The sequence below is a fragment of the Penicillium longicatenatum genome (genome assembly GCF_028827895.1).
Source record: "Penicillium longicatenatum strain IBT 33135 chromosome Unknown contig_4_segment0_segment0, whole genome shotgun sequence".
NCBI lineage: Eukaryota > Fungi > Ascomycota > Eurotiomycetes > Eurotiales > Aspergillaceae > Penicillium > Penicillium longicatenatum.
In genome coordinates, this window is record NW_026643122.1 from 300,792 (window position 1) to 314,123 (window position 13,332).

The 13,332-nt window shown below is 48.2% G+C and overlaps 5 protein-coding genes across 5 annotated transcripts; 3 read left to right on the top strand and 2 right to left on the bottom strand.

The window, feature by feature from the left end:
* Window positions 1–2,311: 2,311 nt before the first annotated feature.
* Window positions 2,312–3,646, top strand: N7484_006909 (uncharacterized protein; the record flags this gene model as incomplete). The annotated part of the gene is made up of 3 exons (XM_057117296.1): window positions 2,312–2,409; window positions 2,495–2,796; window positions 2,859–3,646. 3 exons carry the CDS (start codon window positions 2,312–2,314, stop codon window positions 3,644–3,646), a joined length of 1,188 nt encoding a protein of 395 aa, XP_056970331.1.
* A 1,404-nt stretch (window positions 3,647–5,050) lies between these two features.
* On the top strand, window positions 5,051–6,873 carry N7484_006910 (uncharacterized protein; the record flags this gene model as incomplete). The annotated part of the gene is made up of 8 exons (XM_057117297.1): window positions 5,051–5,182; window positions 5,238–5,262; window positions 5,308–5,412; window positions 5,478–5,553; window positions 5,603–5,767; window positions 5,821–6,178; window positions 6,228–6,467; window positions 6,523–6,873. 8 exons carry the CDS (start codon window positions 5,051–5,053, stop codon window positions 6,871–6,873), a joined length of 1,452 nt encoding a protein of 483 aa, XP_056970332.1.
* A 124-nt stretch (window positions 6,874–6,997) lies between these two features.
* Window positions 6,998–9,908, bottom strand: N7484_006911 (uncharacterized protein; the record flags this gene model as incomplete). The annotated part of the gene is made up of 6 exons (XM_057117298.1): window positions 6,998–7,575; window positions 7,643–7,826; window positions 7,875–8,050; window positions 8,098–8,425; window positions 8,475–9,480; window positions 9,892–9,908. The coding sequence occupies 6 exons, from the start codon at window positions 9,906–9,908 to the stop codon at window positions 6,998–7,000; spliced, it is 2,289 nt and encodes a 762-aa protein (XP_056970333.1).
* Window positions 9,909–10,204: 296 nt separating this feature from the next.
* Window positions 10,205–11,137, top strand: N7484_006912 (uncharacterized protein; the record flags this gene model as incomplete). The annotated part of the gene is made up of 1 exon (XM_057117299.1): window positions 10,205–11,137. One exon carries the CDS (start codon window positions 10,205–10,207, stop codon window positions 11,135–11,137), a length of 933 nt encoding a protein of 310 aa, XP_056970334.1.
* Window positions 11,138–11,393: 256 nt separating this feature from the next.
* On the bottom strand, window positions 11,394–12,728 carry N7484_006913 (metal-dependent hydrolase family protein; the record flags this gene model as incomplete). Its single annotated transcript, XM_057117300.1, has 1 exon — window positions 11,394–12,728. The coding sequence occupies one exon, from the start codon at window positions 12,726–12,728 to the stop codon at window positions 11,394–11,396; it is 1,335 nt and encodes a 444-aa protein (XP_056970335.1).
* Window positions 12,729–13,332: the final 604 nt, after the last annotated feature.

Genomic DNA, 13,332 nt, shown 5'->3' on the forward strand with positions numbered 1-13,332 from the left:
TGTATGACCATTCTTTGCACGGAGTATTCTGGGGAGAAAATGAAGATGAATTTAAAAGAAAAGAAAAAGAGATCAAACTAAAGGAGACTGGGGGGCAAATATGAGGGAATTGGGGGGTTGTAGACGAAAGTGGATTCTAGATAAGCCAAACCGTGGGAACGAATCCGAGCCACATCCGGTACGTTGACGGAGCACTTACTCCGGACATAACCCCAGTGCTACAGTGCTCCAGTTTCCAACTTATTCCTCTTTCGTCCATCATTGGTGTAATGCGATATCCACTGTCTGTGCGAGAACAACTGATACACTTGCACACCGGGGACGCTATTATGGCCCCAGTAGGAACCACTGAACGCCGATTGCGTGGAGCCCTTGAAGAGGGGCAAAATGCAGTAGCGTGTAGTAATGAATATGACCAACTACATTGTACAGAGTTCGGCATAGGATAAGTTATGATTCATGAATCAATGCTACCCTCCCTGGTCTTGGGCCTGACAATGCTCACTGACACTCCCATGAACCACGGACCGCCTTCAGCCTCGTGCCTGGACACAGTGAGAAAGTTTACGATATGCAGCGAAGGCTTCCAGAAAACTCGGACGAAGCGGCGTCCGATCGAGGCGAAACGCCCAGTTACATCATGGAATCATCAGCAGCGAGTTCATTGGCCTGGGATTCTGATTGCGTAAAAACACAACCCGGTTTTGCCCCGACAGTGACGCCTGTCTCGTCTTTGCTCACCGCCCACTCTTTTCGCCACCGCCTACCTCATACATGGACGCATTTTAGCGTGTGTCTATATCAAAGCCTATGGAAAATGTTAAAATTCTACCTTGAATTCTATCGTAACAAGCTCTTCAACATTTGTCCTGAGACTATATATGTATAGGTGGTTTTGAAACCAAGTAGTGTATGAAGCATTTGAATTCGCACAATTTGGCGGATTTTGTGCGGAAGCTTTCGGGTTCAAAGGTCCACCTTCTCGGCACACTTTTGCCGATTCTAGACCATGGTCACTGGCTTTGGTCTATGTAGCATATTTTTGAATCAACTTCAACAAGGCCGGCTGGCCCAATGGCAAGGCGCTTGACTACGAATCAAGAGATTGCAGGTTCGACCCCTGCGTCGGTCAATCTTTTTTGTGGATTTTTCATTTTTTTCTCCATCTTTCCACCTTACATAGCATATTCTATACAATATATCTGAGCGGCTCGGATATATATATTTGATTTCTTTTTTGCTACACTTAGAGTATTATGTCAATGTTTTGCCAGGAGAAAGACTATGGATGATAGCCCATCTGCAGTCGTGGGTCCTGGTGGGTAGTGCACATCCTTGGAAGCCCTTTGATTAAAGAGTACTATTTTCGTCTACCCAGCTAGTTATTTTTATACATTATTCTTACATATGACATATTATCCTTCTCTACAACGAACGGGGTACCATTGTTTATTATTCGTTTCAGCCAATGATGTCATTGGTCCCAGCCCGTCCCAAGAATGTTCCCTACGAAGAACATACCAGCACTTGAGACTGTAGATGCTGTACACAGGAGAAAACAATCTATATCAGGGGTGTGTAAGGATGTTCTAGGGAGTCTCCTGTATGCTGCCCTGTGTTGACTTAACGTGGAGCCCCAGATTGCCGTTATCCCTAGTGCCAACACTGGCAGCAGCCCTATTACCCGATTCAGCCTTAGGGCTGCGCTATGGCCCGAGCGTGCTGCAGGAGGCACACGACTGAAGGCGGAACTATGAAAGGAGGCATGAATGCCGTCGCTTGCAGGACATCCTTTGTGACAGTGCATGTGCAGTAGATCTAGTCAAAGATGCCGATACAGTGCAGTGTCATGACGCTCGCGGCCATGTGTACAATAGATCTGGTAAACACAGCCAATGGCAAAAGTATTCATTACATTTCTAAAAACAAAAACGGACCAGAAAACTGAAAGAAGCCAATTGTCCTTAAAGAGGTCTACGTAATTAGCAATTGCGATCTTCTCGAAAACCATCCAATTTCCTGCGTTCCAGAAAGTCTCAACAGTGGAGGAACCACGGATAGGGAGCTACATACCATCCCTTACTTGGCCCACTCCGAGACACTTCTTCCTTTCACCATCTCCTCTGCAACGATCAATTCACTCAAGTAAGTCTGCATACCCTGCACCTGTCAAGTGTCAGTGTCAGCCATTGCGATACATTATCAATTGCGACCAAGTCAGCAACCCCAGCGCATTGTGTCGTCATAGTAGCACCAACGTGGCAATATTAACAGTTTGTCGCAGTACCCAACCTCACGAATAATCACGATCATGGCCAAGAAAGGTGGCAAGAAGGGAAAGAAGGGTGGCGCTAAAGCCACTGCTGCCGCTGCTGTTAATAAGGTCACCGACAAGGTCGAGAATGTTGTGTAAGTTCATCGGGGAAGAATTTTTGAGTGGTCGCGTGTGCGACGGGCATCAATATTTGCGCAGCGCTGACGACATCCTCCATAGACACCCCACCGACGAGACCAAGGCCGATGAGACCAAGACCGAGGCCGTTGACAAGACAGAAGCACCTGCTGAGTCGACCACCGAGAGTGCCGCTGTGCCTGCTGTGACTGAGTCCAAGGCAGAGCCCGAGACCGAGAAGAAGGTCGAGGAGCCCAAGGAGACAATTCAGGCGCCCGAAACATCTGCGCCGGTGACAGAGGCTAAGAAGGACGAGAGCGCAGTGCAGGATGCCGTTGACAAGGTCCAGGCCTCCAAGGCCGGCCAAGTCAGCTCCTTGGATGACGGCGAGGCACAGGCCAACAGTAAGAGCTACCATTAAGTGCGTTAGTTTCTCAAAATCGCCTATACTGACCTAGAATCCCAGCTATCCTCCCGGAGAGCAGTGTTAAGGAGACCAGCCTCGGCGCAGAGACCTATCCCTCTACCACCGAGACCTCCGCCGAGGAGTCTGCCATTCCGGCCGTCGCAACTGGCGCCACCGCGCCCACCTCGATTCCCGAGCGCCCCAAGACCGCCGAATTAAGCAAAGCTCCTGCACCCGTCACAGCTGAGCCAGCCAAGGCCTCTGCTCCTACCACAGCTGCCGAGCCTGTGATCACTCCGACCGAGACCGCCGAGGCGGCCCACACCAAGCGTCCGTATGAGAAGCCTATCTTCTCCAATGACGAGGTGAAGCCCCCCAAGATGGCCCGGACTGAGGAGGAGGCCGCCGCCGCTGACAAGGAGAAGGCTTTGGCCGGTGCTGGCCCTGCTTCGACTGCTGCGTACACCGCTCCCGAGCCTGTGCCTGCTACCACCCCTGCCGCCGAGGCCCCTAAGAAGGTCGAGAGTGCCCCCAAGGAGAGTGCTCTCAAGGAAAGTGCCCCCAAGGAGAGCGCCCCCAAGGCTAACCCCGACGCCGTTGCCGCTGCCAATGCCGCCATCAACACCTCCAAGGCCGACAAGAGCGCCTTCGCTGGCCCAGCCGAGTCCGAGGTGAAGAAGCCCGAGGCTGCGATCAAGCGCGGACAAGAGCCCGAGGCGCCCCAGACAGAGACTGCGCAGGAACAACCTGCCAAGGAGACCAAGGCCGACGAGCAGACAGCAGAGCAGCAGGCGACCGAGAAGAAGAAAGGCGGGTTTTTCGCGCGGTTGAAGCGTATGTTCAAGTGAGAAGATTCCCCTTTGCTTTTTTTTTGCTGTACGATATGCGTGACGCGTGACGTGTTTGCTGTTGTCGGACGAGATGAAGGAAACGGAATCCACGGACGGATAGTTGGAACTGGAGGGTGTTTTTGATTTGTTTTGCCGGATTTTTGATGATACACCAACCGAAATTTTATATATCATAGTGCTTATTGACGGAATTATCCTCTCTGGTTTTTGTCTCCTTTTTCTCAGTCTGCTTCTTTTCTGGTGTAGTCGTACTTCACCGCTAGTTGCGTCAATGCGGTGGCCTTGGCTTGGTGGCGGTGGGTAATGCAAGGCTAGTGTGCTTGCTGGGGCCACTGAAGATCATCTCGTCATTACTCTGTGTTCCAAGATTATGGAGATCTGGGTCTTGAGTGGAGTTGATGACGAGACTTGAAGCCCAAGATGGGGGGCTAATGAGGGTCTTTCCATTGGGGTGGATTGAAAATCATTCAGATAATCCCAGGCATTATAGATGATACTACAGGCTAGTTGACGATCAATTGGCGCTAAAATAGCCTTCGACGATATCACTTGCTCTTGTATAGAGCTTTCAGTAGGGTAGGGGCAGATTTGGAGTCGGCAACGGTGGGGCTCATGTGGCAGCATCACTCTAGGAGGAGCATGGGCCAACATGCTGGTAGTACGACTTGGAACTAGTATCGGTTCCAAGTCACTAAATGTGTCTTTTGACTAAGTCCAGTCCCGCTTCATTTTCACTGTTGCCAAATTGATTATTAACATTGAATCAAATACAGTATTTGACCAAAGAGACCGACCCACATAGACAGGGTCACCAGAGGTAGCGAATAAATTATCTACACAAGGTAGCGAGGGGAAATATCTGAGCTAGAAACTAGACACCTGTAAACGCGCATATCAGTGTCAACCGAGAATACATCAATGCGTAAAGCCGGGACTGGACATAAAGGTGCATCAAGAATTAGCTAAGGGGCAGCCTCTGATGGATTCAACGGGTGTACTGCGACCTCGGGAACTGACTGATCTTCTCATTGAGCCAGAAGTGACACTGTGAGAGCAAAAGTGACAAATACCATCTGAAGCAAAACAGAGACAAACAAACACTTCCGCAAACAGAAATCTTATCACAATCTATGATGCTTCTATCGGGTACCATCACCGGGACTCCCACGGATCTGACCCGAAGGCCCAAGATACAAGCTCAAAAGCCTATTATACTCCGCTATCATCTCATGGTTAGTTCTCCACCCCCGCAACCCCGGAGGGTTATTTCTTGGACGTCCCACCGGCCCAGTGGTCAGCGGGGGCAAGCTTTATTAAAGAGACATATTTCTGTCCATATCAAGTTTCAGATCACGAATCGAGTCAAGTCGAGAGAGCCTTGGAGACTTTCATACACCGGCCATGACACTTGATCCCAAAGAGATAAAGATCCCAGAGAATGATGATATCAGTATCGGAATGCTGCAAGTGCAGTACTCCGAAAAGGAGGAAAAGCGAGTGATCAGAAAAACCGACTGTTTCATGTTACCGGTGGTGAGTGGTGACTGTCAATACTAAGCCAATCAAGACACCTAACGCCAACGTCCAGATGTGCCTGGTATTCTTTTTCCAGTGTATGTCTTGAGCCCCTCAGAATGGGACCATCTAATACATGTTAGATTTGGACAAACAGAGCTTAAGCTATGCATCCATCTTCGGACTCATTGATGATCTTGACTTGAAAGGAACGGAATACTCCTGGTGCTCTTCATTATTCTATCTTGGTAAGCACGAGCGTAGATGCACCTACATTACCATGACGAGTGCCAGTTACTTATCTCCTCTATAGGGCAGCTAGTTGCGGAATATCCGTTCATTTATCTCATGAGCCGACTTCCATTGACCAAGTTTGTCGGGGTCACTATGTGGGTCGACAGCTGAGAATCATATTGATAAATACTAATATCGCCACAGCGTATTATGGGGGGCGGTTTGCATGTGCTTAGCAGCGCCTTCTGACTTCGCAGGCTTTGGCAGTGTGCGATTTGTTCTTGGTATGACGGAAGGGGCAGTCTCTCCCGCCTTCGTGACCCTCACCAGTATGTGGTATAGAAGGGAAGAGCATGCTACAAGAGTTGGGTAGGACCTCAATACTGGCAGAAATTGCCCTACCGATGCTAAAATTCTCACAGTATCTGGGTTACAATGAATGGTCTCGCTCAAGTCCTCGGAAGTTTGCTCATGTATGGAATCGGGAAAACACTGAACTCTTCGCTGGCACCTTGGAGAGTTCTATTCCTCATATGTGGAGCGCTCACGGCAACTTTCGGATTTGTATTTTACTTTATTGTGCCCACAGGCCCCGAGAAAGCCTGGTTTCTTTCGACCCGAGAGCGAGAAGTCTTGCTGGCAAGAATGGCTCTTGACAAAGACGGCGGGGATAAAACAAACTTCTCCAAAGCCCAAATGAAGGAAACTCTCCTAGACATTCGATCGTGGTTTGTATTCTTTTTCGGGGTACTTACTACGCTGCAGTCACCGGTTCTGGCGGTAAGTTATTTCATTGCACACCCCGAATTGCCTAGCTAATAGATCTCAGTTCGCCTCTTTGATCATTGAAAATCTGAACTACGACAAATTTCAAACCATGCTGTTTACATCGCCCTCCGGTGCCATTCAGATCTTAGCCATCTGGATTGGGGTCTTTGCCTGTAGATGTCTGCCAAATAATCGATGCTTAGTGATTATTTTGCTTAGCATCCCTCCTTTTGTTGCAAATATTTTGCTTCTGAAACTTCCTCTCACGTCAGGATGGGGCTTAATTGTATCGTCATGGCTGGTAAGTCTCAACTCTCATCAGATTTGAGTCTAAGTTCTAATTTATCTATGAATAGGCGTCGTGCATATCTGATATTATGGTCATAATTCTCAGCCTAAGCGCGTCCAATGTCAAAGGAAACACGAAGCGAGCGATAGTCAACACATTCTACTTTATTGGATACTGCATTGGTTGTATTGCAGGGCCTCAATTGTGGCACACAAATGCGGCTCCAAGGTTCTTCGCAGGAATCGTCACAGCGATCACCACATGGTGCTTGTTCTTAGTGGCTGTGTGCATTTACTGGTATCTTTGCCGGAAGGAGAATGCCAAGCGAGATCATAAAAATCTCACCTCTCGTGACCAGGTGTATCATACCGAAGATATCACCGATATTGAAGACTCGCACTTCCGATACAGCTATTGATACACACAGCACCTGCCGAGAAGATATAATACGGTGTACTTTCATTCATTATCTCACCATCTAACGCCTCTGGTCCCTATTTCGTGGTAGCTACATTCGATTGCAATTTGAAGTGCTAATGCACTCAAACGCCAGGAGCACTGAACACCTTCTCAATCTCCAGCCAGTCCATATGATCCACGCCCGTCAACGGCAAGATCGGACTATGAAAGCTTGAGTAGATACCTTCTGCCTCACCTGTCAGGTCCAAGCTCCAGTCTATCTCCATATCGAATACTGCATCTGAAGCTCCCGATTGAGACCACGGTTCAAGTAATCTGCTCTCATCCAGACGAAATTGACCGGAGTCTTGAGTCATATAAGTTGAAAATGCCGGTGAATACCCAAAAGGACTTTTACTCAATTCTTCTCTTGAAGCAGAATACAGTGCTTGGCTCCTCACAGAATTCATCCGAGTAGTTCGTGTCTCAGGTAGAGCTTCATTGAAGACGTAATTTGGCCAAACATGAGAGCAAGAAAGGGAGATATCCTGGAATCGTTGTTCAGCAGCAGAATTTCCTGACCGAGAAAGAAATTTGAGGACGTGGAATGCCTGGTCTAATGCTGGTGGCGGCTGATCTTTGGACTTGTCCAAGACCCCTGCCATTACCAGGACAAATGCCGCAGAAAAGGTTGCATCCAGATCAAAGAATCCATAACGCGCTATAATGGGTCAGTGCTGGTCAATGTAATAGCTTGTAAAAGCCTTGTAATGGCCAAGCTCGCTTACGAATGATTCGCTGTTGCTGAAGGCTGTACAGAATCGCTAGGCTTCGCATCGAAGCCTCGTGGCAGGTATCGCAGAGTCTGGCTAGGATCTCCGGAACCGGCTCCGGTGGTAAGGAGTTCTGCTGTCTCTGAACTTCTAAACGGACTCTCCTCAATAAAATCGGCCGAGTGCAAAGTATAATAGCCTTTCAAACAGTCAGATAAAGCAAAGAAAGTGAAAAAGAATAGCCTACCTGAAATAGCATTAGGAAGAGAGACGATCCTGTGCGTGTAACTTTCTCTAATCGTCGATTAAAGTCCAAGGCTAGAGACGGTGGGAAAGATTGGCCGATTTTATAAAGTTCTTGAAGAATTGTCTGGATCTTTTTCACCAGCTCGAGCTGAGTGATAGAGGCACTTCCATATAAAGCTGGAAAGAATTAGATGATAAGATGATGAACAAGTCACGCAACTCACAAGACATAATTTCATCAGTGATGCGTGCAATGCGCACGTTAATTGTGATAGCAACTGGTGATTGGAAGCCGACAGCATGTCGAGGAAGCCCTGCTTTCAGCTGTCGTTCATCGGCTCCTGCGGCCAGTCCGAGACCCGACGAAAGACGTCTATCTATATCAGAAAAGATGCTAGGAACAAGTATGACCAAGGGAAATAAATACCTATCCAGCATGTAAACAGTCCACCACAATCTGACCCGGTGGGCACACTCGGAGGGTAGGCAACTCTGTTCATTTTCGGGCAGATTACAGCCGAGGGCAATAGCTAGTCTTAGAGCAAGACCGATCTGATCCGAGTCAAAATTCGAAATCCGGAAGAAAGAGGAAGGGACATACATAAAGGTAAGCGTCATGCTTGCGATCACACCACTGAAGATAAGTAGCAACTAGTGTCAGGATTTCCACAACGATGACTCCTTCTTTTCCAAAATTGTGCAGCGGGGGAAGACACTTTAGTGCTTTTGAGAAAAGCTCAGACCCTGGTGGTTGAGACGTTGGCTGCTCAACATCCATCAGCTTGGCCATTGCCATGACGAGAAGATACTCCGTGTACCATGTCGTCTGTTTCTGTTGCTCTTGGGACTCAGCAGTTTGGAAAAGGAGCCCCATCTGATCAGAAAACGAGCGAGAGTCAAAGAAGTGCTGGCTAACTCCCAGATAATAGAGAAATTGATCCAGTAAATGTTGAGACTCCTCCAGCGATGGAATGGAAGGGTCATCTTTATTATCAACAAGCCCTTGAGCTGATGCCCAGCCGGCTGACCCACTCGACTCGCGGGCATTGTTGAACAATCCACTCGGAGAGGGTATACTAATTGTTTTGGATCCGTGGAGCAGAGATCTTACTTGGGATTCAAATGCAGGACCTGACGTCAGGTCCGTTGCTTTATGTGCAATCAGTTGATCTGCTGGACTTCTCAGATGGATGGAATACCTACCTGGGCTGATTCCATCAGCACCATCATCGTACAGCAGTGCTTCCGGTGGTTGGTCCCTTTGTGAATAATTGCCCGGCGTGACAGGGTCGCCGGGGATTACAGAATCGTGCTGTCGTAATGATCCACTCGGGGTAGGATCCGGGGCAGCCGGGGGCGCCAATGATGGACCTATATAATCTTTAGCACTGGGCTTAATGATAGCAAAAGCGTTTGCCTGACCTTCTGACCTAGATGCAAGCCGCTCCTCGTAAACTCGGATTTTGACCAGCAGCTGTTTTACTTCGGCTTCTGTATACTTCTTACGGCTAGTGGTGCCGAATCTGCATTCCAAATTATGCTTGACACATGAGCGACAAGGCTTCTCGCCGGTACACTTGACCTTTCTTCTGCGGCAGGTCTCACATCTTCCTAGGTTGATCCGAGGTTAGCCACGTAATGTCCGCGCTAGTGATGCAAATAGTATACGTACGCATTTGCTGATCGAGGATTTGAAGGTGCCATGCTGTACTTGCTATCAGCAGCACGTCTTGATGAGTTGTGCTAGGAGCTCGGAAGATTGAACCGAGCTGGTGATTACTTAAGACATCGCTGGTCTCAACTTACTACATAATGAGCTGGGCAACGAACAACTTAGTAAAAATGAAATTTTTGAAAATGGTGAATTGATTAGATAGGTGGCGTATGGATTGAACGTAAACTTGAAAGTCATCGACTCATGACCCATGAAATGATGAGGTTGTTTGTAGAGCTACAATCATGGCCGACCGGATCACGTGACTCACATGGCGATATTGACAGACTCGGTGCCTACTTACACCATGTGCTTAGCCATAATGTAGAGATTCATAGCATCAAGGCCATGCAGAGCCAGATTTGTACGGGTCAATGGGCCATTATAGCCTCACGAACACCAACAAATATTGGCTGCAGCTTCTCGGAGTGAATAGCCGGGGTGTCGGACAATCCAGCCGAACCGAGAAAGGAAATGAAGTTGGAATTTAGCCACTCTACAAGCGACTTTACTATTTGTACCACATTCCAAACCAAGCCAGGAGGGTCTACAGGTAGCCCAATAGCCATCTTTTGATCACCTGGTTTCCCAACAAGACAAGGCATTGCAGAGCAAGGATGCGGAACCGAGTCCACATTGCGGTTCTCGAAACAGACGTACCCTCTCCAGCTGTGTATGCCAAACGAGGTCTCTATCACACACAATTCCGTGCACTTCTCAGTGCAGCCGCAGAACGTCTAAACCGAAGTCCTCAGAATCTCAAACATGGTCCAATCGATGTTCAAGTGACCGCATTCGATGTTGTGGGGGGCTCAATCCCTGATCTCCAAGATTTGAGAGCTGAATCCAATCTACCCAATAGCACAAGCCCTATCGATGCTATACTAGTCACCGGTGCTGTAGCAGCCGCATATGACGATCTTCACTGGATCCCTCCACTCGAATCGTTTATCCAAACAGTACACACGCAATATCCGCTCGTCAAGATTTATGGCTCCTGCTTCGGCCATCAGCTTATAGGTCAAGCATTACTTGTTAAAGGTAGTTCATCTTCTATCAAAGAATGGCCTATAAAGTTTTCAGTCCAGGCGCAATCCAGCCACGAGATAGGTGTCCAATCAATAGCCTTGAACCCGGATTTCGCTTGCAGGTTCTCTCCTCTGGCTAGCTTCAATGAAATGCTCCCATTCAGACTCCAGCTTATTCATGGTGATATTGTGGCTCCTTCTTCAGCTCCTTCCACCGAGCGAGATAGATTAAATGCTTTTCTCCCGGCGCCTTGGATCAATGTTGGTAGCAGCGAAAAATGTCTTATACAGGGTCTCTATTACCCGAGGCGTGTGCTCACTCTTCAAGGTCATTTTGAGTACGATGCTTTCGCAACGGCTGAATTGTGTTTGCATTTTAGCAAGAATTTCTCTTGGTCATCTGATCTCCTATCTTCCCATTTACACGCGATTTGGCGGGAAAATAGAGCAGAGAATGAAGATGGAGATGACTCGAAAGTCGCGGCAGAGGCAGTGCTTTTGTTCTTTGCTGGAGAGGATTGAAATGCGGAGAACATTCGTGACCCGAAATGAATCAGAAATAGCAGTCCAATCCACGAGATGTGGTGAATGATGCTCCCATCGATATGATGGTACCTGGGAACGACTGCACTCCTGGATGGGAAAAAATTCGCTTTAATACGTGTACTGAAATGACAGTAACAAAGGAAGAATAAGAGTACAAGACTGAAAGTCATCATCTCTTGATATTGATCTGCTTTTCATTGTAGGGAATTCTAACTAGGCAGGTAAAAATCCCTCATTGGGGTTGGATGCGACAGGGATCATACATGAAATCGACGGAAAGCCAGGCTGACTTTTTGAAAACGACACGTCCATCTTTAAGAATCGCCACAAGATTGTCTTGGATGTGATCCAAAATGGTTATATCTTCAAGAGGGTTAGATTTCAGTACTAGAATATCAGCAATACTCCCTTTCTTGATGCATCCAAGTTGACCCTCCATTCCCAAGTATTTTGCAGCATTGATAGTAGTTGACTGCAAAATTTCCTTTGCGCTTAGAACACTCGATCGGATGGAAAACTCTTCGTTTTGGAGCGGGTGCAGGCCAGCTAGTAGATCAGATCCGTAGCAGATAGTTGCCCCAGCCTTGCGCAAGATAGACAATGCATTCAAGCCGCTAGCTAAAACCTGACGATTCTTGATTTGACTGGCATTGTCCAAGAACTTATCGAATGGAGGGCGCGACATGCCGTAGTAAGTCACCAAAGTCGGCGTGAATACCACACCCAATCTTGTGCAATAGGCGGCGGTTTCCTCATCGATGAAATTTCCATGCTCGATGCCTCGGACCCCATTGTCGACAGCATGACGAATAGCTTCAACGCTGTATGCATGAGCTGTAACATAGGTCTTAGATTGCTTGGCAGTCGTCGTGATTGCGCGAATTTCTTCCGCAGTGAACTGAACCATATCAAGAGCATCAGACGGTGATGCAACGCCACCTCCACACATGATCTTGACAAAGTCGGCACCCTGCCTCAGTTCATCCCGCACCGCGCTCAGGCACTCAGGAACGCCGTTACACACCCTAGCCAGGTAAACGGAGTGTCCGCCGCAGCATTTGTACTCGTCGCCCTGGTAATTGGCTCGGAAGTCCCCGTGTCCGCCGGTTTGCGACAGAGCTTTCCCTGCTATGAAAAGTCTTGGTCCCATGATCAAGCCTTCCGATATCGCGTCACGGAGAGCATAATCAGCACCACCTGTATCACGAGCTGTAGTAAATCCTCGGAGAAGCATCTCGCGTGCCACAAATGATGTGCGGTATGCAATGCTGTTGGAGTTTGCAGCAAACATGTCTTTAAGAGAGGATGAGCCAGGTGTTGCAGTGAGATGCACATGGCAGTCGATCAAGCCAGGGCAGATGTACTGGCCCATCAGATCTACCGCATTTGGTCCTGAGGGTGGATTATCTGCGCCACCTGTAGTCACACTAACGATACGACCGTTGTTTATATGCACTGTAGAACTTGGAATAACCCGACCAGCTTCAACGTCCACGACATTCGCATTGTAGAATATGATCTCTGGGGCTGCTGTCTGCGGCAACCATGGCTTGCTGCCCTTGCTCATCGTGCTTGATGGAAAGGTGGATTTGTGCGGTGTCAATTGGTAGATTATAAAACTTCCCACAGGTAACATATGAGAGTCAGTTCTGAGCACGAGAATAACTGGGCAAAAGGGTTGATCTTTCAATAGCTGTAAAGCGCCTGCTCTGTCAATAGACGACGATAACACTGTGAATTGCGGTTACATCCGCCAATATCGAGCGGGGAAAGATCTCCAAGGATCTGAGCACCCAGTGCCCACGATAAACCTCCGATTGGCAAAATATAGTGTACGGTAGTGCATTACGTACGGTGAAGTGAGGGGTTCGGCGGGGTTGTGATAGAGATAAAGGTTCGGAGCCCCGACCCGATCCCCTGATTTGACTGCATCATGCCCTTCAATGGCTACAAACATAAGTGTTTTACTGTGAAACATGCTAAGCTTTGGTCGATATTTACGTGTCCAAGTAAGCATGAGGAACTACCCAGTCTATGACCCGGAAGCTGGCACCCTCGGACATATTCGAGTTAATCAACGATAGTTCCGAATGGATATTGCGGGGATTTACCAAGACGAGCGGTTTGCGTGCCGATCTTGTAATGAGCGGAATAGCGTGTGTATATCATCG